This window comes from Melozone crissalis, unplaced genomic scaffold (genome assembly GCF_028551555.1).
Source record: "Melozone crissalis strain CALT ecotype California unplaced genomic scaffold, PUWL_Pcris_2 ptg000005l_1, whole genome shotgun sequence".
Classification (NCBI taxonomy): domain Eukaryota; kingdom Metazoa; phylum Chordata; class Aves; order Passeriformes; family Passerellidae; genus Melozone; species Melozone crissalis.
In genome coordinates, this window is record NW_026535783.1 from 235249 (window position 1) to 258808 (window position 23560).

At 41.1% G+C, this 23560-nt stretch overlaps 1 protein-coding gene across 1 annotated transcript; it reads right to left on the bottom strand.

Moving 5' to 3' along the window:
* Positions 1 to 831: 831 nt before the first annotated feature.
* On the bottom strand, positions 832 to 20089 carry TMEM167A (transmembrane protein 167A). The gene is made up of 4 exons (XM_054283757.1): positions 20039 to 20089; positions 9974 to 10083; positions 5252 to 5286; positions 832 to 1998 (listed from the first exon to the last, which is right to left on the bottom strand). The coding sequence occupies exons 1-4, from the start codon at positions 20039 to 20041 to the stop codon at positions 1928 to 1930; spliced, it is 219 nt and encodes a 72-aa protein (XP_054139732.1). The 5' UTR covers positions 20042 to 20089; the 3' UTR covers positions 832 to 1927.
* Between the last annotated feature and the right edge of the window lie 3471 nt (positions 20090 to 23560).

The following is a 23560-nucleotide window of genomic DNA, read 5'->3' on the forward strand; positions in this document are numbered from 1 at the left end:
AAAAAAAAATTCCAACTAAGAAGTATCCATCACCCACATTTAGGCCAAGAGGATGAGATGCCATATAACAAATAAAGTCTGAACAACAAATAACAGCCAGGAAGAGGCCTGTCTGAGCTTCTTGGATGATAAAACCTTAACAGAGAAGGTTTTTGCAACACAGTTCCTCCATATTATTAATTTCAGGCACTCAGAACAAAAAATTTCATTGGGTTCTTTCACTGGTATTCCTACCTGCAGCTAAACCCCAGGGATTATTAAGAATTCACCTGGTAATTAGAACATCTTGGATGACTAGGAAATGTGTGAGTATCATAAAAATGCCATTATTTATTAAAAGCAGTAATAATTGGAATATAAGTGCTCAACATAAAAAGTTTCCAGATGATTCTCTGCATATTTTGAACAGTCAAAACCCAAGACTTTTTAGGAATCTCCCCTCCCCCTCTTGAGGAACAGCTCCTTTGAAATCCAAACCTGTGTTGCTTTGATGCCCTGTTTGGAGCAGCATCCACATTTCAAGTTACAGAGCAGCAGATTGTGCATTCCCCACATCCCCTGCCCAGTCCAGGCTTCTGTGTGTGCACAGCATGGTTACAGTCCTACAGCTCTGCACTGCCAGGGGGATTTACTGGCCCAAATTGGAGAAATCTATCTTTCCTGAGCCCACAATACAAAAGTTTGGATGGCTGCTTCTGATGGTGATTTAGATTCGCAGGTACACGTGAGACAACTCAAAGGTCGTAACTCAAAATCACTTTTTTGCCTAGTTGCAGGATAATTTGGATTGGTGAAAATAAGGTTTTCAAACAAGAATGACAACAGGTAACATACCTTTAAGTGTGTTTTACTTTTCAGCTTTGTTCCTTCTGATCACAAGCCTTTCCAGAACAACAAATACTGCAAACACACAACTCTCCCACATTCAACCAGTATGAAGTCACACAGGTGTCTGATACAACACACACCTGTCAAGCATTATTGAAGAAGTCACTAGATCACTGAAAGTGTGCAAAATTAAGAAATATGTGCTAATGGGAGGTATCATTAAAAGTAATCTAATCTTTACTACTGGTGAGCATAATTCAGTTGCTTCAACCTTTGTACTATGACATGCAACTTCCTTATCTGCAGCTAACTGTTCATTCTGATAACTGAGAAGTCTTTCCATGCATGCAACAGTAGCAGCAGAGCGTTTTCAATCCTTTTCTCAACATTTTGGAATCTCTAAAAATGAGTGCATGTGGTTTTTTACAGAGAACAATCCAGGTGTCTCAGATCCCCATCTCTGCCTTATCAGCAGCTAATCACACATCACTACAATTATGGTCCCTGCCTTTATTTCACATCTTAACAACAGAAATATTAAGAGTTTATTTGAGAAATTACAAGTTTAGAAACAAATAGCTGAGTGTAACTTAGGTCAGAGGTCATATTTTTAGGATGAGAGTGGAGACATCACTTACAAATCAAGAGGAATTATTTAGGCAGCAAGAACTAAAAATACTTTGATAAACATCCCCTAGAGTCAAAACACTCTTTATTCTTCAAAGGGTGGTCTTATTGCTGTGGCTGATTTACCATTTCAGTGTTTCATTCAACAGGTCTACTGGACAAGAAATTTTGAAGAATTAGAAACAGCAAGCCTTTTCAACTGCATGGTGTTTAAAAAGAAACAAACAAAAAGAGCTCCCCTGAAGCTCAGACACACACCAGACACCCTTCCACGAATTACTGCAGGAGTGTCAGTGCCGGCCTGGCTGAACAAGCACATCTCATCTGGCTTGTGATCACTGATGCTGGTCCATCTGCAGGGGTGCCCACCAGGACAGAGGTTATCCATCGTGTGAGAGGAGACTTGCTGAGGCTTCCCATCCTTTCTTGACACAGGATCTGCTGTTGGCTACCTGGGGACACTCTCCAGCTGCTACTGCACGAACAGGATGCTGAAGGCCATCACCACACAGCACACGGCCACGTAGGGGCTCTTCCTCTCACCTGCCAGAGGGGAGAGAACCCAGAGCAAACAGAAATTCAGGCGTGGTTAAACAGACACACCTGCTCCCAGTCCAGTGTAATTCTGCCACAGCACATGCAAACTGGTATTCAACATTTTCCAGCTGGAGGAAGGCAGGCAGAAGTACAGCTGTGTATTCACAAAGAAATGCAAGGGCAGTGGGGAAACTCGGATGCAGGACGCGTTGTTTTGGTACATAAAAACAGAGTTTTTGAGGCTCTTTGCTTTAAGAGAGGGACTTGTAAACAAGGCAGGGAGTGACAGGACTATGGGGAATGGGCTCAGGCTGAAGGAAGGCAGTGCTGGATGGGACACTGGCAATGAGGAATTGTTCCCTGGCAGGGCGGGCAGGCCCTGGCACAGGGTGCCCGGAGCAGCTGGGGCTGCCCCTGCATCCCTGGCACTGCCCGAGGCCAGGCTGGACACTGGGACAGTGGGAGGGGTCCCTGCCATGCCTGGGGTGGCACTGGGTGATTCTGGGTCTCTGTGCCAGGCCCATGTAAAGGCTTCCATCTCACTACAACCCACCTTTTCTGAGGTGCAGTTTTATGTTGCTGCTACCTCCTAGTGCCAAAGTCAGGGGGCAGGCAGTGGGAGGCTGCCCAGGACACCCCATTTTTGCTGGTTCTGCTGTTGTGCGTCAGCTGAGGTGCAGCTGGGGCTGCCTGTCCTGGTACCTGCCACCTGCAGCATGAACCTTCTGTGCAGGGTGTCAGGCAGCAGCCAGAGCTGTGAGCTCACAGCTGCCCAGACAGAGCCAGACGCCTTTTTTTACTTTTTTAAGAAGACATAACATTGTTAGCATGTGTTGAGGGTCTGGCCCACAGATTTCCATGATAAAAATTGCCACAGAAGCTGCACAGACACCTCTGTTTTCTGACTCTTTCAATTGGTGTCAGAGTTTCCCAGGGCAAACTGTGAAAGAAATTTAATTTTACTCCACTAATATACTTTTATCTGTGGATGGAAATATACATTAATATACTTTTATCTGGTGGCAAAAGCAATCATGAGAGATCTATTCCCACCCATCTGGTCCAGGACAGAACTTTACAGAGTTTATTTTTTTTGTTGTTCAAGAAAAAAAAATCTTCTCAGGTAGGGAACTGTAACACAACCAGGGGAACATCAGAAATGTTAATCACACTGGTAGCTACTTACACGAGCACTTTTTACATTAATTAGCAAGATGTTCTTACACTTAAACTTTATTCTTAAACTTTAAACTTTAAAACTTAAACTTTATTCAGTGGTTCCACTGAATTCTGCTTGGAAAATTCAGCCTACAGAACTGCCAGGGAGTGTTAACACTGAAATGTGTCTTTCAAGTGAGAAGATCCCTGTTTCTACACACCCAGGAGTATAAAGACAGAGCTGCGGCTGTTTGGTTTAAGCAAAGTTCAATTTCCCTTTGCTGTGTGAGGTCTTTTGTCTTTACAAACCACCTTATCAGAGACACAGTTTTCAGAGAAACATTAAAGAAAAAACCACCAAGGCTCCCAAGTCTAGCATGGTGCAATTTTTGTGAAAAAAAAGCCTTTTCTTTTACCAACAGGACCTGTAAACACACAGGGAACAAACTTTCCACAGTAAAAGAAAAATAAAATACTTGCAGTGACACCTCCCATACACAGGATTGACTGTCCAGTGACATTACAAGATTCTGTCATGATCTGGCATATATTTAATTAAACTTCAAATAACTGAACGAATTAATGTCTGCAGTTTCACATCTGTTTAAAATAAATTTTGAGGAAGTCCAACTCCTACGGTTCAGGGTATTACAATTTTCATATGAGTTATGCTTTTCTGCTCTTAATTTTCTTAAAAGAGAAATCACCATGTGGCAGGATTAAACATTATTTTGCACAACTTTGTAAATATGTAACCACTTGCCGGTGATTAAGATCTTATGTACATGTGAAAAGGTTGTTTAAACATACCAGGGATGTGAAATGTAAAGGAAGCCAGCAGACATTTTCATTTTTAAAACCTACACTTTCTACTTGCCTTTGTGACTAACACACATAAAAGGAATCATCTCCAAAGCCCTTTCTTAGTCTAAAAGAAAGTCAAAGTGGTCTAGATGCAAGTTACAAAAGAAACACAGCTAATTGAAAAAAATATCCTTCCACTTAACTACAAAGAAGATGGCAAAGTAAGGTGAGGTGCTCTCTTCAGCTTTGAACAAAACTTAATGCAGCTGAATTTTTTACATTTGTTTTCAGTGGTATAGCTCAAAATTCATTTCTGACAGCTGCCACCTTCCCAGTATCTTTCAATTACAGCACTAAAATTGGTTCTGCAATGTCTATTATCTAAATAGGACAATATCTGCAATCATTTTAACAACCACTCTTCACCAAAACCCTGTTTTTTGTGTCAATGCTTTTCTGACATCCTGTAAAATGTTCTGCCTGGGAATGCAGAAAGGGAATCATAAAGGCTTTCTTTAGGTTCAGTGACAAGTAAGAAGCTCTAGAATTACAAGTTCAAAGTTTCTGCTCTGAATTAACAATGCAATTTGAACACTGATGACGGGTTAGTAGTTTGGTTTTTTTTTTCCTAAATTGTGGATATACCTTAATGTTAAGACTAAACTTCTGTTGCATATTCCAATTTCCTTCTCAAAATAAATTCAGGATAAGGATTAAAATAAATATAAAACCAATGTTATGGGAAAATGTCAAGAATCAGATAGAGCTGATCAGCCTGTGTGCAGATGTCACTTGACACGAACAGCTTTGTGTAATTCAAAAGTGCACAGAAGCTGAGCAAAGAAGGGAAAGGAAGAAAACCACATTTATGCTTAAAGAGAACCTTAATACAGTAATAAAACAACATGGAGTTCATAATGCAAGGTAAATATCTGGGTTTTTTTTAAACAGTCCATTGCAATTTCAAACAGACTGCAGTGATTTATAAGAAATCACTGATTTCTTTGCATGTTATAAATGCACCCTTGGTTGTTTCACCTGGCAAAAAGTACAAAAGACTTTTGAAAATTTAACATTAGATATATGAACTGACATGAGAAGATGCAGGATTTCCATTATGCTAATCTAAGAAGGCAATATCCTGCCCTTTATTTCATGGAGGTAAAAACTTGCATTTTTGAAGACAATAGATGTGTATGGTTTTCATTGCTATATGGCAACATAATCCTAATAAACTGTGGTAGAAATAGGATTGATCTTAAGGATTTTGAAGGAAAAAAAGCCAAAAAACAATTACCAATCCTGGCGCATTTCCAGAATATCCCCAACAGTCTGTAAAGATAAAAATAAATTCATTAGGGTCTTGGTTTAATACATCCAAGTCAACTGATTCTCTTTATGTTAAAATAATCTGAATTGACAGTAATTTGTCAACGTGGTACCCTCCTGAACACCAGAAAACAGCAGATACCTGCACATAAGGGTACAGAGTTCTGAACTACAGAAGTGGCAAAGTTGTAAGTCTAGCAGAGGTCTTTTTGCATGAAAAAATCCATTTAACTTGTTCTGTGTTCCAGATCTAAAGACTTCACCAGAACCTCATATTTATCTACAATAAAGTATCCCAGATAGCAAGTTTTGTGAAGAAAAAAGTCTTCCCAATTCTTCTGGTTCTTTCTTACTCCTTTACCAATGTTTACCTTGCTCATATCTCTGTGGTGCTGCTTGCCTAGGACTTCACCTCTCACAAGTGAAACAACAGTGGAGAAAAGCACAATTCAACCCAGAGAACACCCAAAGGGATGTCACAAACTTGTAATTTCTCTGTGTAACTAAAATAATCTCCTACTGACAGCTCCAGAGGAGCAGGGACTGCTTCAGGGTCTGAGGAAGACAAGGGGAACAACACTGAGGTGTCCTGTGTGAGTAGACGCATTTCAGCCCTTCAGAGCTTGTCTGCAGGAAGGTTTCCTTCACACATGGCACACAACACTGGGAGCACGTGGAGAGCTGCCATCCCCCAGGTAGTAAATACAACCCCACAAATAATGTTCGGAACTCACACCCACAAAGGTTTGATTGTCTTTGCCCTTTGTTGGGCTCTGAGAGTTGCTTCCTTCTAACACATCTAAATGCAGACAGGTAGGCTTGGGCCACTTGCTCCTCCATGCTTGAGCAGTCAACATATCTTTCATTTCTCTTCTACTTCCATTTTATGTGCTCTTTTATGGTCTTGCTTTACTTCAGCATCTCTCTGTCCATTTAGCAGCCTCCTCTATTTCTGAGACAAAGATTCAGGGCTGGGCAGGTGAAGACCAAGGGTGGCAGCAAGTGACCGAGGTGTTCAAACTCAAAGTAAAGTGCTTTTTTACTTATGTACCCCTTGCTGACCAGTTCATCACGAACAGCATTCCATTTCCGTTTTTAGAAAGCAGGCATTTCCATCTGTGCTTCAGATTTTAGTTTTATCTCAAGCAAAATATATATACACACATACACATTTAGGTTTGACTATATTTCTGTACTGCCACAGCTCTTTTTTCCCTACTTTTATGCAGCTCCACAAGCAGAAGTAATGATCCCTGCATATAGAGCACCACACTTTTCCAGGCTAAGAGGTCATACAATAAAGTAACCTGAAGACATTTATGCACTTTTTGAAGATGTGTGCAGGTAGAAAGGCATTCATGTGTAATTCTTAAGTGCTCCACTGACAGCACCTCAGGTTCCCAGAACTGTTGTTCACTCTCTGTAAAATTACAATTTACAGATTGCATGCTGCAAAACCAACAGGAAAACTTCCACAGCCCTGCTTCTCATTTTGCCATCTCTCAAAAGCTTCCCCAGGAGCTCAAAGAAATAAAACACTAACATTCTGTCCATATGCTTTTGAAGAATCTTGCATGGGAAAAAGAATATTAACCCTTTCAGGCAGCCTAGAAGTCTGTTGAATTTGCCTCACCATCTCAGCAAGGGTATTTTTTCATCTTCTCAGGGATTTGAAGCCACTACTGCACATTTCCCTACAAAGCCCCCTTGGTGAAAACAGAAATTTTTGTGATGTGCCAGGTACAAAACAGAGGATCGGTTTCACCAGCTGTCCTTAACAATTGCAATTAACAATTTATGAGGACTGGCCAGCCTTCCCATGATGACGCCAGAACATCTTCAGAGGCTTTTGTGCTACTGGAACAGCTCATTACCTCTGTTTGTTCTTCTGCTGAGCAGAAGCAGACTGAATTCTGCACCTTCTGATGATGCACCCTCTGGAAGAACTGGGGAGCTCTCACTGCAGGAAAAGCCTGTGCAGAGCTCCTTCCTGCTCCTCTGGTTTTTCCATTAGTGCCCATCCCAGGTCCACAAGAAGGACCTCTTCAAATCAAAACCTGCTTATTACAGAAGTGATGCTGCCTTGAGTAACTCTGCTCCAAAACAATTCCTCCTGCAGCAGCTCCTTGGTGTAACTGCACCCTTTGTTCTCCACCCTTTGTGTTCTGCTCCATCCTTGCTTGGAAGCAGGTGAAGCTGTGGGTCTGGCTGGGATCCCTGCTCTTTCTGGCACCCAGAGCCCAAAAGTGCAGGACCTGCTGCAGATTCCTGGCTCTCAGTGCTAAATGCTAAAAGCACTCGTTGTGAAAAGTGGATGTGGTTACCTGGAGGACAAAAAAACCCAAATAAATGGAACCTCTTAAGCAAAGGAGGAGTTGGTGGAGCCTTAGACAACGACTGCTAAGGCTGTGTGTGCTGCAAAATGCCATGTGTTCACCAGGAGAAGCCCAGTGCCACTGCAGGACGGGGTGTGAGACATCCCCAGTGCAACGCTGATGGAAAATCAAAGGGGATCTCTGCTGCACATGGGCTAACACATCCTTCTGGTTAGCAGGGAGGAGAGAATCACATTGTGGTGCACATTCTCCTCTAGTCAGCATGAAACAGTAAATCTCCACTTGCTTTCCCAGCCTTTAACAGTGCTGCTCAGGACTAAGCACATGGAAGCATTCAGGGAAAATGAAGGTTTAAGGTTCTGTTTGGCTTGGTGGGAAAAGACACACTTTGGCAGAAATGAGGGGGAGGAAATACAGGGTTATGAGGATGGGTGACATCACTGTGCAACAGCATCTCTCAAACAACAGAAATACGTTTCTTCACTTATTATTAACAGATTTAAATCCCCGGCAAAGTTACCATTCACTCAGAAATACAGTGAATAACTATCAACATTCCTCCTCTCCGTCACTTTGGTATTTTATTGCTACTTTTTTATGCCTTTCATTTGGAGCAGGAATAATGAGGTAACAGCATCTCTGTGGCAAAATGAAACATCACTAGAATTTGTTTTATCCCACATGTCCAGACATTTGCACTGGAGCATGGAGTACATTAGAAGAGAGGGAAAGGGGTTTAGCACCATATGAGCTCCATGTAAACATCTACCATACAGGAAACAACTTTCATTGCTTCCAGGCCAAGGTTTTATCCTTCAGTACAAAGTAGTCTACAAATATATATATATATAACAAAATGGCATGTCCTACATCTACATAAATACAAACCTACACATCAAACGCCCAACTCCTCCACAGTGTCAGCACCCCTTGGAAACGTTTTATGAAGAGAGTTCTATTGTACTCCAGACAGATTTGCCTCAAGAATAAACAGAGTAGCTCCAGATTAAAGGAAACACTCCTTGCCAAGAACAGCACTAAAATTTTAATCAGTAAAATAAACATTCTTACTTCTTACTGTGTATACCTCATTGACTATTGTGTTATCTTCCACCAGCAGACACCCAAACTCCCCTGGTCCCCCCACTCCCTGTCCTTCATGAAGTCATCCTTTCTTCCATCTTTACTTCCATCCAAAGAAACATCTCATGTCAGTGACAATTTTGTGGCCTCATATAAAAGGACACAAGTGTTTTCATGTTAGTACTCCAAATTAGGAAAAAAAAGCTGGTGTAATTTGGGTATCTTACACTGCTAAAATTAAAAAAACATGAATAAAACAGCAACCCCAGAGGTTAATCACAACGAAGGTTTTCAGAAAACAAACACTCAGGTGTTTGGTGTTCTTGGTCACAACACTATTTAAAACTGGACACTTCTGAATTTAAATGCCAAAGTGATGGAAGACACTGAGGGAAGAAGAACATTTTATTTAACAGGAAATGACCTAATGGCAAAAGTGGAGAAGTCAAACACTCATTATCCAAAAGCCTGTCTGTTTTTCCACCTAGAATTACCTCCTGCTTCTACAAATATCATCTTCTTTGCACTAACCTGAGGTGACAGCATTACTGAAGTTCTGGGGACAGCCCCAGACATTTCTGTGTCACAAGTGCCCAATGGTTACTCAAAACCCACCACACTTAAATCACAGTTCTGCTGATCACAGCTAGTATCCATATGACTAAAACCCAAAAAGTTACGTTTGTAGAAGTTTTCAAAAACACTTCTAGACATTCCCTCACCTTAGAGAATACAAAACCACGATTTGAACAGACCACACAAGAGGACTGCGTTGCTTATTTTAAAAACTATTTTTAGTTTTCTTTTAGTTACAGATTATTGCTAAAGCTGTGTTTCAAACTTCTATCTGCAAGACACCTATCTTGAAAACAAGCAAAAAGCCAGTTTCTGCTGGCTCCTTACGCACCCTAGGAATCAAAAATAAATCATTGCAACAATAGCCACATGTAGGAGAATGTTTTATTTCTGTCTCTCATTTCTATATCTCTAATAAGCATCTAACAACAGAGCTACAAATCTAGAAGATTAATAACACAGTATTAGCAAGGTTAGCAAGCCAATAAATTCTTTCAATAAAATTTCAACTAAGTGCTTGCCAATACCTTATTGCACTCTGTTTTGAGGCACAAAATTAAGATTTTTATCTTTAAAGAGAGAAAATTTTCAAAGCAGGATCTGCATTATCACAGACCTCATCAGGAGATGCTGAAAAGCTGCAGTTGAATGCACACAGCTTGTGGATGTTAGAAATGAATGATCAGGCCACATACCCAGATTTATTTTTGTCCAGTAAGCTGGGAGCCAAGGATCTGATGTAGGCACAGGTACATATGAGCAGCAGGATCACAGTCAGCAGACTCTGGAAGTTGAAGATGGCAGACTGTGGAAGAGAATCAGGGAAAAAAAAAAAAAAACAATTACATCTCTGCAGTGCACGAACTCCTCTCGAAGAGGGAATTCTGGAAAAAACAGGTGGCCCCTTAGACAACACCAAAAATGAAACTTACAAAAAGCCAGAAAACCTTTCCATCAATGGAATAGGGTGGTGGTAGTGAAAGTAGAGGTGAGGACTGAGTGGCAAGGAAACCAGTGGTAGCCAAGACAAAAAAATAACACAAAATGTGCAGTAGGTTTCTTAATATACCACTTTTTAAAAGCTACAGGCCAAATTCAACAGATTTGTAGAAAGTTAAGCCTACCTGAACTATGATAACTGATTACTTTTGTTTTCAAACAATGTTCTGATTGTAAATTGAAAACATCTTTACTGTAAATACACTTTCAGAACTGCTAGTTATTTGGTAAATTCTGAAGAAATTTATGAAATTGCCTTAAGAAAGTTCTGTTGTTGACAGCAAACAGTGATCAGCCTAGTGGCAGTGAGAAAAGACAATTCTTGAGAAACTGCTGCAGTATCTGGAAATTTACTGAAGCGTGAAATAACACTAATAAGCAGAAACTGCAACCCATAAACTTTTTATTTTAACCTTTTATTCTTTTTTTTTTACAGTTTCTGGGTTTCTCTTAAGTGTCTCAACTGACATTCTGGTCAGTGCAACAGCACCAGGTAGTGTAAGAGGCAACTGCTTATTTCAAAAAGCTTTATTTTACCTTCACTCTGCTACGCTCATTTGCAAATCTGATTTAGTGTGAGCTCAAAAAAAAAAAGAAAAACCCCAAAAAATGTCAAGACAAATGCAAGAAATTCACTCTTTGTTGTTCTAGAATTCTGATGAACTTCTGTCTCCTGTGTTCGTACTGCTCAACCCAGCTGGCCGAGCAGTGGTATTTAATTAAAGGTAAATATTTAGCACTTAGGAAAGGATAATAAATTGGCATTTCCTTCTCCAAGCACATTTTAGGGCACATCAGAGCCTTCATTTCCATGCAGCCTGAGGCACATCTCTGTTGGTGTGCACGTGCTTTCTTCCTATGTCACAAAATTAGAATGTTTTGAATCTCTGATGATCAAATCTATCTAGCTAATGAGAATTATAAAAGAAAACCACACTATTCTAGTTCAGTATGGCACTAGCAGGAAATTAGGAGAGAAAAATGACAAGTTCTAGTAGAAGGAAAGCCACTGGAACACACACAAGTGCTCCAATACTGAGATCAAAAACCCGGTGACCAAAACCCACCAAAATCAACAGCAAAACAGAATAAAATAGTTTATCTTATTTAGAAGTCTCCATGGATCATATGGACTCCAGAACATGGACAGAGCTGCCAATCTGAACACATGCTTTAGGTAGGGTTAGCTACCTAAAGTAGTTTAACTTAATGGGGTGCAACAGCCCACTCTGTTGAGAAGAATCATTAGAGGTGCTCTTACTCTGTACCCTGTATAGGAGGGATTTCAGCATCCCTGAAACCCACCCTTTCTGTGATGAGGGAACAGCGATCCCACATCCAAAGCCAGCCTCCCTGTCCCAACCACGAGGCTGTGCTTGGTTTTTCTCTCGCACCACAGCCTTTTGTCAATCAGATTTAATTTAGCATTTCAGCCCAACCAGCCACCCCTTCTTGTGCCCCATCATGTCACAAATAACGGACAGACTCTTCACCAAGGACAACACGCTGCCATGCCCAGCCTCTGGATGCTTTGTGCTCAGCAGAAGTTTCTGCCAGCTCCAGCAACCAGGCAAGTCTCAATTCCCCCTGGCTCCTGTGGGTCTAGGAACGCGGCGGGGCCGGATCCAGGAGCGGCTGCTCTCAGCACGGCCAGATACTGCCTATCAACTGATTAACTCCATCAGTCCTGCGGGACAGACAGACAGCTGCTCTGACAGCTCACAGCCCCGCGTTCCCATGGATTCCTGCAGCTGCTTCCCGAGGCGGCACCGCGCGCTCCGCCACCGCAAAATGGCACAAGGGCACACTTGCTTCCTCCAGAGCAGGGGCTGTAAACGTATACTCATGAAATGTGCTATCAGCCAGCCAACTGGGGCAGTATATAATTGTATATAATTGTTCTTTGTTGGGGTCTTCACGTGTTTCCCCAGATATTTGTGGCTGTAATTGCATCTGCCCTTCCACGGAAACGCGCTCTGAATGACACGTTTATCTGCATGCCCGCTTTCAAAGGGCAGATGTGAGCGTTCCAAAATTTGCCTACAATTTCTGGAAATGAGAATTTATCCCTGAATTAGACGGCTTCGCTCTCCACATCTGAAGTAATTCTCATGGCCCAGCTGAATTCACAGAGAGCAGCAACCTACATCTGGCTGCTCCAACTGATGTAATTAAAAGCTGCTGCAAGAATTATACATCGCTCAGCATCCTTTTAAAAAACTGCATTCACATAGCAAGCTACTTGGACAATGTAGATGTGATGCTGTTCATTCGTTTAGACTGGGTTGCTCTGATGAAAATGTATTAATTTCAATTTTTGACTTGTGTTGACTGGCCTAGATCCTGTGAGCCTCACTCCCACTACAGAGAGATCTCAGCACATGGAGCAACTGGTGCTGTCTCTTAGGCTGTGTCCCCATGAGGGGGAAATGACAACTAACTTCATGGCACCTATGCTGCAATGCCAAAAAGAACCAGCACTGGCATTTTATTCTGGTTTTAGACAGTGCAAGCTTTAATTCCACAGGCTGAAATTTTCTACATCTGCTTTTCTGACACAGTGGGAACACCTCAGTTGCTCCATTCTGTCTCATTCCCCCAGTGTCCCCTCCTGTGTGGAGCATCACCACATCACCTGCAGCACCAATGAGGCATTGTATTCATCTGAACTTGAAAAAGACAAGTTTTTACCAATGTCTTTGGAAATTTAAGACTGTGGACTTCAGCTTTGAGAGCTACATGCCCAAAGGCTGTTTTAAATCCTTTCCAAAACCAAGCCTTTAAAAAAAGCCTCAATATTCTTTCCTGATCATAACGTATCTCAGTAAAAACTCTATATAATAAACCATAAAGAATTAGTACTCCTGAAATTTTTATTGTGTTGGGATTAACAGCAGTGGCTTGTACTAAAATAAATACTGATGGGAATACACAGTAGTTGGAAACCCAGTGGTACAGCTAGAGTTGTCTGAATGTACTCTCATCTGAGTATAAACTGAGGTTTAATGTACTTTAGTGAGTGTTGATTGAAAGTTAAAAGTTACCTGTGTGGCTGTGACAGGGAATCATGACAACTGCATAGCTCCTGCAAACCTCATCATAGACAATGCTGTCCCTCAGCATTAAATTTACTACACTTGGGCAGAAGAAGAGGAAAAAAAGCAGCAGCTCAGAGTTGTGGTTACCAACAGTTCTTGCACTTCAGAGGAGTATTTTACTCAATATGCAGAAATAACCATAAGAAATGCACTAATTCCAAGCACTTCGCTGCACTGACAGCACCCATAGACAAGACACTGTAATTTATCCATTTCTGCAGTTTTCACTCACTCCCTTACCCCAATATCCTCTGCTTCAGACACATTGTTGGTCTCTGTCCTTGCACTCACAAACCACCTGGGTAGCACAGCAATACATCACACCCTAGGTTTTGATGAAACTGTCAGTGTCATGAAGGACCTGCTGATTTTCCCCTTATCTCTCAGACTTTTGTTTAAAATAAACCACCCAGTATCGTGGTTCCAGGGAAAATGAAACGTGCAGGAGGAGAACACAAACCCTATGCTGCCATCCTACAAAGCCTAACACAAAAGCTCTCTGAGTTTATCTCAGCAGACTTAGCACTGAAACCAAAGCTTAACCTTCCCTAGACTTAAAAAGTATTTACAAAATGATTATTTTATCTCTGATTGCAGTGTGACCATGATGATTTCATCCATCTGTGCTATAAAAGCAGAGGCCATTGTAGTGCCAGCAAGCTGCAAAACTTTGCCCTGTGGTTACTATTATAACAACCAATTTATGTAGGCAAACACAGATAAATAACTGGAATATTTTAAAGAAAGTACAATCTCTGTGTAATATGCTTCAGAATATTCAGTCTTTCTAGAATGTTTTTATTTTTTTTTCTCCCCAGTATAATAAAATTGATGAATAATTATGTTTTCTGTAATCAAATATGGATACCCAATCATTCAGCTGCCTTCCTCATACTGGAATACGAGCAAGAGCATACATCCTGAAGTTAAATTTTAGTTAAGCAAGAGGTGATAAAAATTTGATCACAGAAAAGTTAAATCAAGCTATGAAATTTTAATGAAGAGGTCCTTACAAAACTGAAAAAGAAAATGCTTATTATCTAGGGTTTCCAATAGAGTCCGCAATTCTTATTTCGTCAGTAAAATCAAATTTTTCAGAATATAATATTGAGAAAAATAATAGGATATAAATCACCTAGTACTACTCCCAACCTGAAGGCCAAAGCAACTGCTAAAAAGTAATTAAAACATGCATCAAACTGTATTATTTTCCAATCTATTAAAAAAATAATTACTTTTCCCACTGCTGTCAAATGCAATCTGATCCAAACAAATGGAAAACAAGCATTTGTAAAAGAGGCATGCTAATTAGCATCATAAAAAAATTACAAAAAGTGCAAATTAGTAAAGTTTGAAGCAATTATTGCCAAAAGTACACAACAAAACTAAGCAAGGGCTGTTAGTAAGTATCCCAATACCAGCCAGATGCAGTTGTTCCAGCACAAATATGGCTTTTTACTTTGCGACTTACAGCATGTTCTCCTCAGTATTTCGTTTCCAAAGAATTTAAGTACTCTATTTAATGTTCATTCAGATTTCTGTCTGTTGTATTTTTGCACTCATGGAATGTAAGCTAAGGCTTGATTAGAGAAATTGGGAATTTTTTTCCCAGTCATTTTCGGGAGAAGCACATTGTCAAGTTTAAATGGCAAGTACAACTAACATGTATGCTTTGCAGTCAACTGAAGACTAATAATACATCTATTTAAACCAATCTCCTTGAGCAATTAAACACTTAATTAAACATATGGACACAGCTGCCCTCCCCTATAAAAAGCTCATTTGACTTTAGCACATTTAGGATTTTTACTGTAATTCAAATCCACAGACCAGCAGTGAGAAGACACCTCCAGGCAATGATGCTGAAATTTCACACTTGCTTGAATTCCTCCCTCTTTGCCCCAGTATCCAGTTTGAATACTGAACTTTTGCTGCGAGCAGCTAGCTGATGCAGCATTTCACCAAAATATCTTACTATAAAAAACAAAGTGACTACTGAAGTCTTTTACTGGGGTCACTGTAGCGCAAAGGTGGGTATGTCCACATATTTACTAAACAATCAAAGAATAATGGTGGATATGTCAGTAAAATCTTGAAATACCTTTACTGCCAGGCCTTCTCTGTACATTACACAGTTTAAAATTTTACAGAGATATTTTTCCTCTTCTGTCTTTCCCCATTAGATAAACACAGTATTTGAAATAGCCCCCTTTTTTTAAAGTAACTCTCCCGTCTGAAGTTGCACATCACACTGTTTAGTTCACCATAAATTTAGTACTGAGACTGTAAAAAACAGTAAAACCTCTGTGTGTGAATGGAAGAGGTAAGAGTCATACTAGAGCACACTTTGAATCAGGTGACATCCTTACTATAATAAAAGCAGCATGGAAAAATCAGGAGTTTGGAACAGAAGTGCTACAGGAATGTGAACATGGCCATACGAAGAAGTCTAACTTTTCAAAAAGGAAGATATACTCTACTTTACCTAAAAACTACAAAACAGGTCTGTAAATATTTTATGTATACTATTTAACAATTTTTTTTTTCATTCATAGTCAAACCATCTCTTTCAAACATGAAGAACAAATACCAGGAAAAAATATACTTAGTTAGAAAACAATGACAAGTTCTGCTAAGTCTGTCACGTCCCTTGGCCGGACCACAGCACCTGTGCAAGTCTCTTGCTTGGCAGAGGTTCAGGTGCATGGTTTGAGTATTTAGCATCTGGAAGACAGGTAATATTTTTCACAGCTGTTCCCACCTTGTTTCCACAGTCACCAGGTTGAAAATCAAAAACTTTGGTGGAGTTTGAACGCCTGGCTCTGTGCATTAGCAGAAAAACATATTCAGAGCTGCAGCTGTTACAGTGAATGTGTGTGGTGTCTAACCAAAAAATTAAATTGTGGCATTCACTTTCTTATGGCACTCAGCTAAGAAATGGTTTCTCATAACCAGAGTCATTCTGGGTAAATCTCTTAAAGCAGACTCACTGCATCCTACTGTTCCAAAAAGAGACCATCTTACCTTGTCAGAATAATTTCCTCAGTTCAATAATCACAGAAATAAAACACTTACAATGTATTTTCACTTCATCCTCCAAGATGACAGAAGTATCAATACTAAACACTTCAGGTGAAATAAATTCACAATACAAAGATACTTTAATACTGTAATACAACCTAGAAGATGTTTTTAAACCTATGGACCTTTAGGTCATGATAAATACAAAGCTGCTAGCAAATCTGAATGAGGATGGATTCATTCTTATAATTTTGAATAAGACAAACATAAAAATTTGTACTTGAAGACTCCTGAAAGCTCCTTTTTCAGAGCAGTGTCTTGGGTTCTGGTGTGTTTATATCCGACAGCTTGGCTGAAATAATATTTACTAATGAATGTTTTTACAATTGGCTCTATGAGCAACTCCCCTTCCTTCTATAAACACCACACTAAGAGAGCAACAAAGATTATGACAGAAATGTTTGTCCTTGTGGAAAGTTCCCAAACCAATTTTTGTGCAGTAATGTGGGGCCAGGATCAGCCCCAGCCAGAGGGTGACAGGGAAGAAGCCGTTTTTGTCAAGTTTTCTGCGCTTTTAAAAAATAATCTCCATCACCAAATTCTGAGTGTAAATTCACATTTCCGCTATGAAGGAAAGTGAAGACCACCCTTCAGGAGGGGAGAACCTCCTCACTCATTTTAATATTACCTTTGGCTTCTTCCCTCCTTCCTACCATGCACGTGGCAAACTTTTCAAGCCCACCAGGAAAACTTCTGTCGAGCTTTCCAAAAATCCCAAAAGCTGTCAGGACAAACTGACTTGTGGAAGCCAGCAAGCAACACACCCTCTCCTCCTAAATAAATGAGGAGATGTGCATCCCCTCCATTCCCAGCAAGTCTGGAATCCACTGAGAAGCTTCTGCTGGATTCCATAGATGATTAAAGTTAAAATAGTGAAGGTTTTGCTCCAAGTCAAAATGGTGAGGTTTTTCCCTATCCACTGGAAGTGAAGAGGAAAAAAAAATTCCCACAATTTCTGCTTTCACATAAAAAAAGCACAGGTAAAAGTCAGCTTACATATATATAAATATATAAATATATATAATTTTCTTTTTTTTCTGTTTGGCAGCAGCTGGCCATTCACCCAGCACAAGTTCTCATCAGCTTAGCCAGGAAGGACATGGTAAAGGATCCTGGAAAACAATTGGATGAAAAGTTTCCAAGGCATAAAGTCCTTTGGAGATCATATTCTATAGAATATAGAATATTCAGAGTGCTGCTAACTTTCCAGAACTGCAGCTCTTACTCTTTGGACAAGGAGAATAAAGTGGAGATGTAGCTCTAATCTTTCCATTTCATGACACACAGACAGCAGCTGTTGCCTCTCTCACAGACAAATGTGAGCTCAAAAATTATCCTTTTTTCCCCTAAAGTGCCTTGACACCAGAGGTGGCATCATGGAGGACCCAAAGTCCTGGAGGGCTGCTGCTCTCTTGAAGAAACTCAAACATCACAGTAAGGCTGAAAGAAACTTATTTTCAACATGAAATCATAAGCAAACCATCCTTACAAGAATTTCTTGCTTCACACAAAATAAGGAACAGGGACAAGTGGAGAAGATAATCCTAACAGAATCTCCTACACTTGCCACAATCTTCTTAAATTTAAACATTAGTTTTGTTTTTAAGTTACTGTTATGTATTTCTTACATATCTATAAAAAAATATATAAAATATAAATGACATAGTGATATAATATTAAATAATTAGTTTTATTTAATCATTACACTGAGCAATCCCAATGTCCCACCAAGTTCTCTTGCCTTTTTCTATCACCTCAAACCCTTTTATGTACAATAAAAAAGAGTGAGGTGCTGCTGTAATTCTCAATATTCACCTTTCCATGGCACTGATTAGAGAAATCTTGCTTTCTGCACATGTGTTTTAGATCTCCAGAGATAATTTATGCCTCTCATAATGAAAAAACCTCCTTTGTTTTGTGCTTGGAGCCCCAGACTGAAGCAGGTTCCTCTGAAAGATCTGGCAAGGAATGCTCAGGTGAGCAACTCCCAGCAATTTCCTGCTGGTGACAAGATCTGGAGCCTGGGAACCCTTTTTTGAATTGAGCCATAAGGAACTTCAAGTGATATTGATCTTTTCTGTAAATGCACAGCAAATACAGCAATATGCCATAAAACTGCTCAGCAACCCTGCTGTGATGGATGATTTCTCCATGCTCATGGGAAAGGGGAAACCAGGTGATCTTCAAAGGCCCTTTCAACCTAAACCACATTCTGATTATTAGAAAAATGCCAAAAATTCCCATCTTAAAAGAAGCTCTGTGCTGAACTTATGAACAAACATGTACTTTGTACAGGAAAAATTTATGTTAATTCAGTAATTCTTTTGGTTTTCCTTTTAAGTTCATGTATCTGCCCTGCTCATATAAATGTCATTGATATATAAATATTTAAGGTACAAACCTTGACTAAGAAAAAGCATTTCACTGCTCAGCTTTAATTATGACAGAAATGCAAAACCTTATTTTGTGTTACCTGCACAGACTGGAAAAATGGGAAGGAAACAAGAAAAGAAAAAAAAATAAAACCCCCAATTTCCTTCTTGATAAAGAATGTATATATTTATACACAGGTATTTTATATACATATATATATATATATATATATATATATATATATATAAAAAAATATATATATATATCTAACCACAGCTAACCACACTCTTTATGTGTGTGGTATATAGAAAAAAGTATATGTAGGAAAAAGTATGCTGTTAATATATGATACATAATTATTAAAAAATTCAATTAAATATTTGCATACACCCATAAATATATGAGTATCTTTATATCCACAGATGTTGGTAATACACATAATATATTCACATATAGGCACAGATATTCTGTTCCAGATGTACTTACCTGCCTTTTACGCATTTACAAAACTACAAATAAATTTTAAAATACGTATTTATATGGTAAGTTCTATTTTATATACTTCTATATTCTCAAAAATTAGAACATGTTGTGAATGTATGAACTTCTAAAAAGACAGGAAAACGGTAATATATATGTAGACATACATAACAATTTTTCTATACACATACATATCTATAATTTATATATACACATGCATATATGTAATTTCTTTATATGCACACATATATATATGCGTCTGTATAATATGTAGTTTTTGATATAATATAGTTTTCACGAGTAAATGGACCCGGGCCTCTGATGACACCCCTGAAAAGCAGCCAATGACGCGGCTCAGCGCACTGCTCTGAGCATGACGTCACCTAACACCACCGTGACGTCACGCAGCACAGAAATGACGTCAGGAAGCCGTGAGAGAACCACACAGCACCTGACCGACCTCGCACCAGCTGCTGATGCCCCGCACAGCCACAAAACGAGGTTTTTTTCCTGTCACCAAACCCCCGATGCAAACGCGCCCCGCACTACTCCCACCAAAGCCCTGAGGCGGCTCCGCTCCCGCGGCCCGCGGCTTATGGCGTGAGCGACCTCTGTGCGCACCGCCCGGGCCGACAGGCGCCGCTGGGGACCGTGCCGGGCGGCGGAAGGGCAGGGGAGCGGGGAGGGCCCGGTCCCGGCGCGGCAAGGCCGTGCAGGCCCCGCGCTTACCATCGTGCCGCGCTCCGCCACATCACCTTCCGGCCGCCGCCACGGGCGGAAGCGCGCACCGCGCGCCCTCAGAGCGCGGGGGCGCGGGCACTGCCGCCATTGGCTGGCGGCGCCGCAGCGCGTCGCGATTGGTTGGCGCTGCCGGCGCGGGGCGGGACGGAGGGGCGGACGCGGCGCCGATTGGCCGGCGCGGAGCAGGCGGAAGTGGCGGCGCGGGAGGTAGGTCGGGCGGCCCGCCCCGCGCGCGCCGGCACGTGCGGGACTGAGGGGAGCGCGGGGGGGAGGGGCCGTATCCCGGTGTGGGGATAACGGGATCACCGGGATCGGCCCTGCTCTGACCCCGCCCCGGCACTGAGGGGAGCGGCGGGGGGCTCGTGTCCCGGTGTGAGGGCAGCCGGGATTACCGGGGTTCACCCTTTCAGTGACGGCTCAGTGGGACTGAGGGGAACGAGAGAAGTCCCTACCGTGTCCCGGTGTGGGGATAACTAGGATAACCGGGATAGCCAGGATCAGCCGTTCAGTGACCCCCTCAGCGGCTCTGAGGGGAGCGAGGGGAACCCCCCCGGTCGTGTCCCAATGCGGGGACAGCCGGGATCACCGGGATAACCGGGATCAGCCCTTCAGTGACCCCCACTGGGACTGAGGGGAGCCCCGACCGTGTCCGGGTGTGGGGACAGCCGGGATAGCCGGGATCACCGGGATCAATCCTTGGCTGGTCCCGCACCAGCAGTGAGGGGACCTGGGGGACTCGTTCCTGGCCCGGTTTGAGGACAATCGGGACAACCAGGATCACCGGGATCACTCCTTCATTGACCCTGCACCGGGCCATCGGGGCAGCGTGTCTTATTGAGACCAAAAAAACAAAAAAAGCAAAAAAACAAGAAAAAAGAAAAAAAACCAAAAAGCGAGAAAAGTCCCCACAAACAAACAAAAACATACAGAAACCCCCACTACAATTAGTTCCTTTGGTGTGTTTTTTAGGTGTTTTCTTTCCGGTTCATTGTTATTCGGCTCCCAGCGCTGTTGCCTCACCCACCGGCTACCGAAGCTTTAATAACACAAAAAACGCGTTAATAACATAATGAATGCCTTAATGAGGCTATTTCTTAATGAGGGTCCTCTTATTTCTGTAGCTGTATAGGGAGAACCCAGGCTGTTTTCCCCTGGTCTATGGTATTGTGGATTTTGTGCTACATTGTTTCTCTTGGAGCTTGTTATCATCTTTTCTGTAGCTGCACCTGCCCCAGAATTTCCAACCTTTTTTTTTTCTTCCAGGAGCTTTTTTTTTGTTTATTTATTTTCTTTTGTTTGTGTGTTTTTTACGGAGTAATCTTTGATGCTGTGAGAGCTCAATAAAATGAAGAAGTCGTCACTGTAGAACTTCACAGTGATGACTTTGTGTTTAGGTACCTGTTAGTGTAATAACAAACACCTGAACCTGTTCCTCCTTATATAAAGCATCACCCCTTCACGGGGTGGTGGCTTGGTTTTTGGGGTCTGTGTCATTCTCTGTGTTTCAGCACCAAATTCGTGCCCTCTGCTGAGTGTGGGACAGTTTCTGCTTTTTTTTTCTTTGGTGAGGGTAAACAGATTTATTTTTTTTTCTCTAAAATGACATTTTGAGGTAACATTTGACATGCCTTGTGCAGCTGCTGTGGGAGGCTGAGGATTGATGTACGTGTATGAAATGCATTACGTGGAATGGAGTCCGTGATTTACTGAAGGAGTTTGGGCTGAATGGGACCTACACTGCCTGCTTAAAATGCTGTTTATGTCCTCTGCAGAGCAGCTTCCTTAGCAGTAGTAGATTTGGTGACTGTACATTGACAGATCTCTGTGAAATCGTGGTTTCAGATTCATAATCACCAGAATTTATCAGCATTTACTGGGATGTTACCAGCACGATCAGGTTTAGGGTTTGAGGTGGGTTCTCTTGTGTGACTGTTTTCCCTCCTGTGCACTCCAGGCACTGTGTTGATTCTGGATTTGCTCTGATTCTTCTCTAGATTGTTTAGTGCTGTAAAGGTTCTTTCAATTGCAGATTTGTCCATCTGTCTAACAGGTAGTGTGCTCATTTTCTCACATTCATACATCTTATTCCTGTCACTGAATTAAATTCTTTGGATTGGTTTCTTTCCATCACATGTCCAGGTTTTGGATTAAAAAAAAAATAAACCATTACGTTCATAAAGACAATTCTAAAAATAGCCTTTATTACCTAGGATAGCTTCACTTTGAAGTGTTTGAATGATGTTACATTGAAGTATGTTTGTAAAGAGAAGTAAATAGTTAGGATAATCACTGACTGGTTCAGCCTCTGATGGTCAACATGATTGAAGACTTTAAAGGCAGGAATACTTTTGAACTTTTCCTTTTTGGAATGCCAGAGATAGAAAGCAAAAACTGGGTTCTTTTGCCTGCTTGGACTCATTTCTGGATGCTCAATACGAATTAGAAACTCAAATTGAAAATATTCTCTAAGGTCCAGGCAGACTCTAGCTGTCAGTCCTTGTTCACACCATAGCCAAGCCTGGTTTCAGGTGGTCATCTAGCTTCCTCTAGTGTAGTTTTGTTTGCAAACGTGCCATTTTATGATAGATTTATTACAATTTTTCTACTTTGACAGTTTCTGGCACGCTCCCACCTGAAACCCATTGGAGATTTTTGCAAAAAATGCTCTTTGTTTACCCTAAACGTTTAATTTCACAGTGAGGTTTCCAGCAGTCTCAGCTATTCAAAAGGGAATTTTTACTGATCATGTGCTGTATTAAAATGATTTCAGGTGAACAATTTGCTGTGGTGGGAAAAATGCCATTTATAGATTTTGTGGGACCCTTGGTGGCATAACTGAAAATATTGGTGCACCTGGCCTGGAAGTGTTTTCTGGGATACTGTGTGATAGGCATGGGATATTGACTGGAATATCAGCTTTCAGATGGTGGTGCTCCAGTTTCCCTTGTACTTTTTTCCTCCTCCTAATTAATATCTTGTCATGGAGCTGGGCCAGGTTGGTTGGTGTTGTCTGCAGGAATGGGCTGGGTGAAAATCCAAAACTAAATCACAAGTTTAAACAGCTACATTGATCTACATAGCAATATTCAGATATTTAAATAAAAGCACAGGATGAAGACTGGATTTTTTGTTGTTGTTGTTAGGTCTCTTAAGAGCAGTTTTATGGTCATGGCTGTGTTTCCTGGTGTTGAGAAATATTTTAGTGGTGAAAGGTTTTCATACTGCTCTGTAGAGTAGAGTGCACCAAGGAATTTGTGTCTACAGTGAAAGGTAAAAAAGGTTTAACCTCTAGGCTGTTCCCACATGCAGGAAGAATTACCACAAAACAATGACAATTGCATGTGGAAGCCTGGTTTTTATCTTCTGTGTGTCTCACCTTTTATCAGGAGGAGGATTGGAGGGAATGGTTTTAAAAATATCACAGGCGGGTGACTGGCAGGTACATCCATATAAATAAGTTTTTCTGCTTAACACATCCATGTGTGTGTATGAGGTGGAGAAAGCATTTGA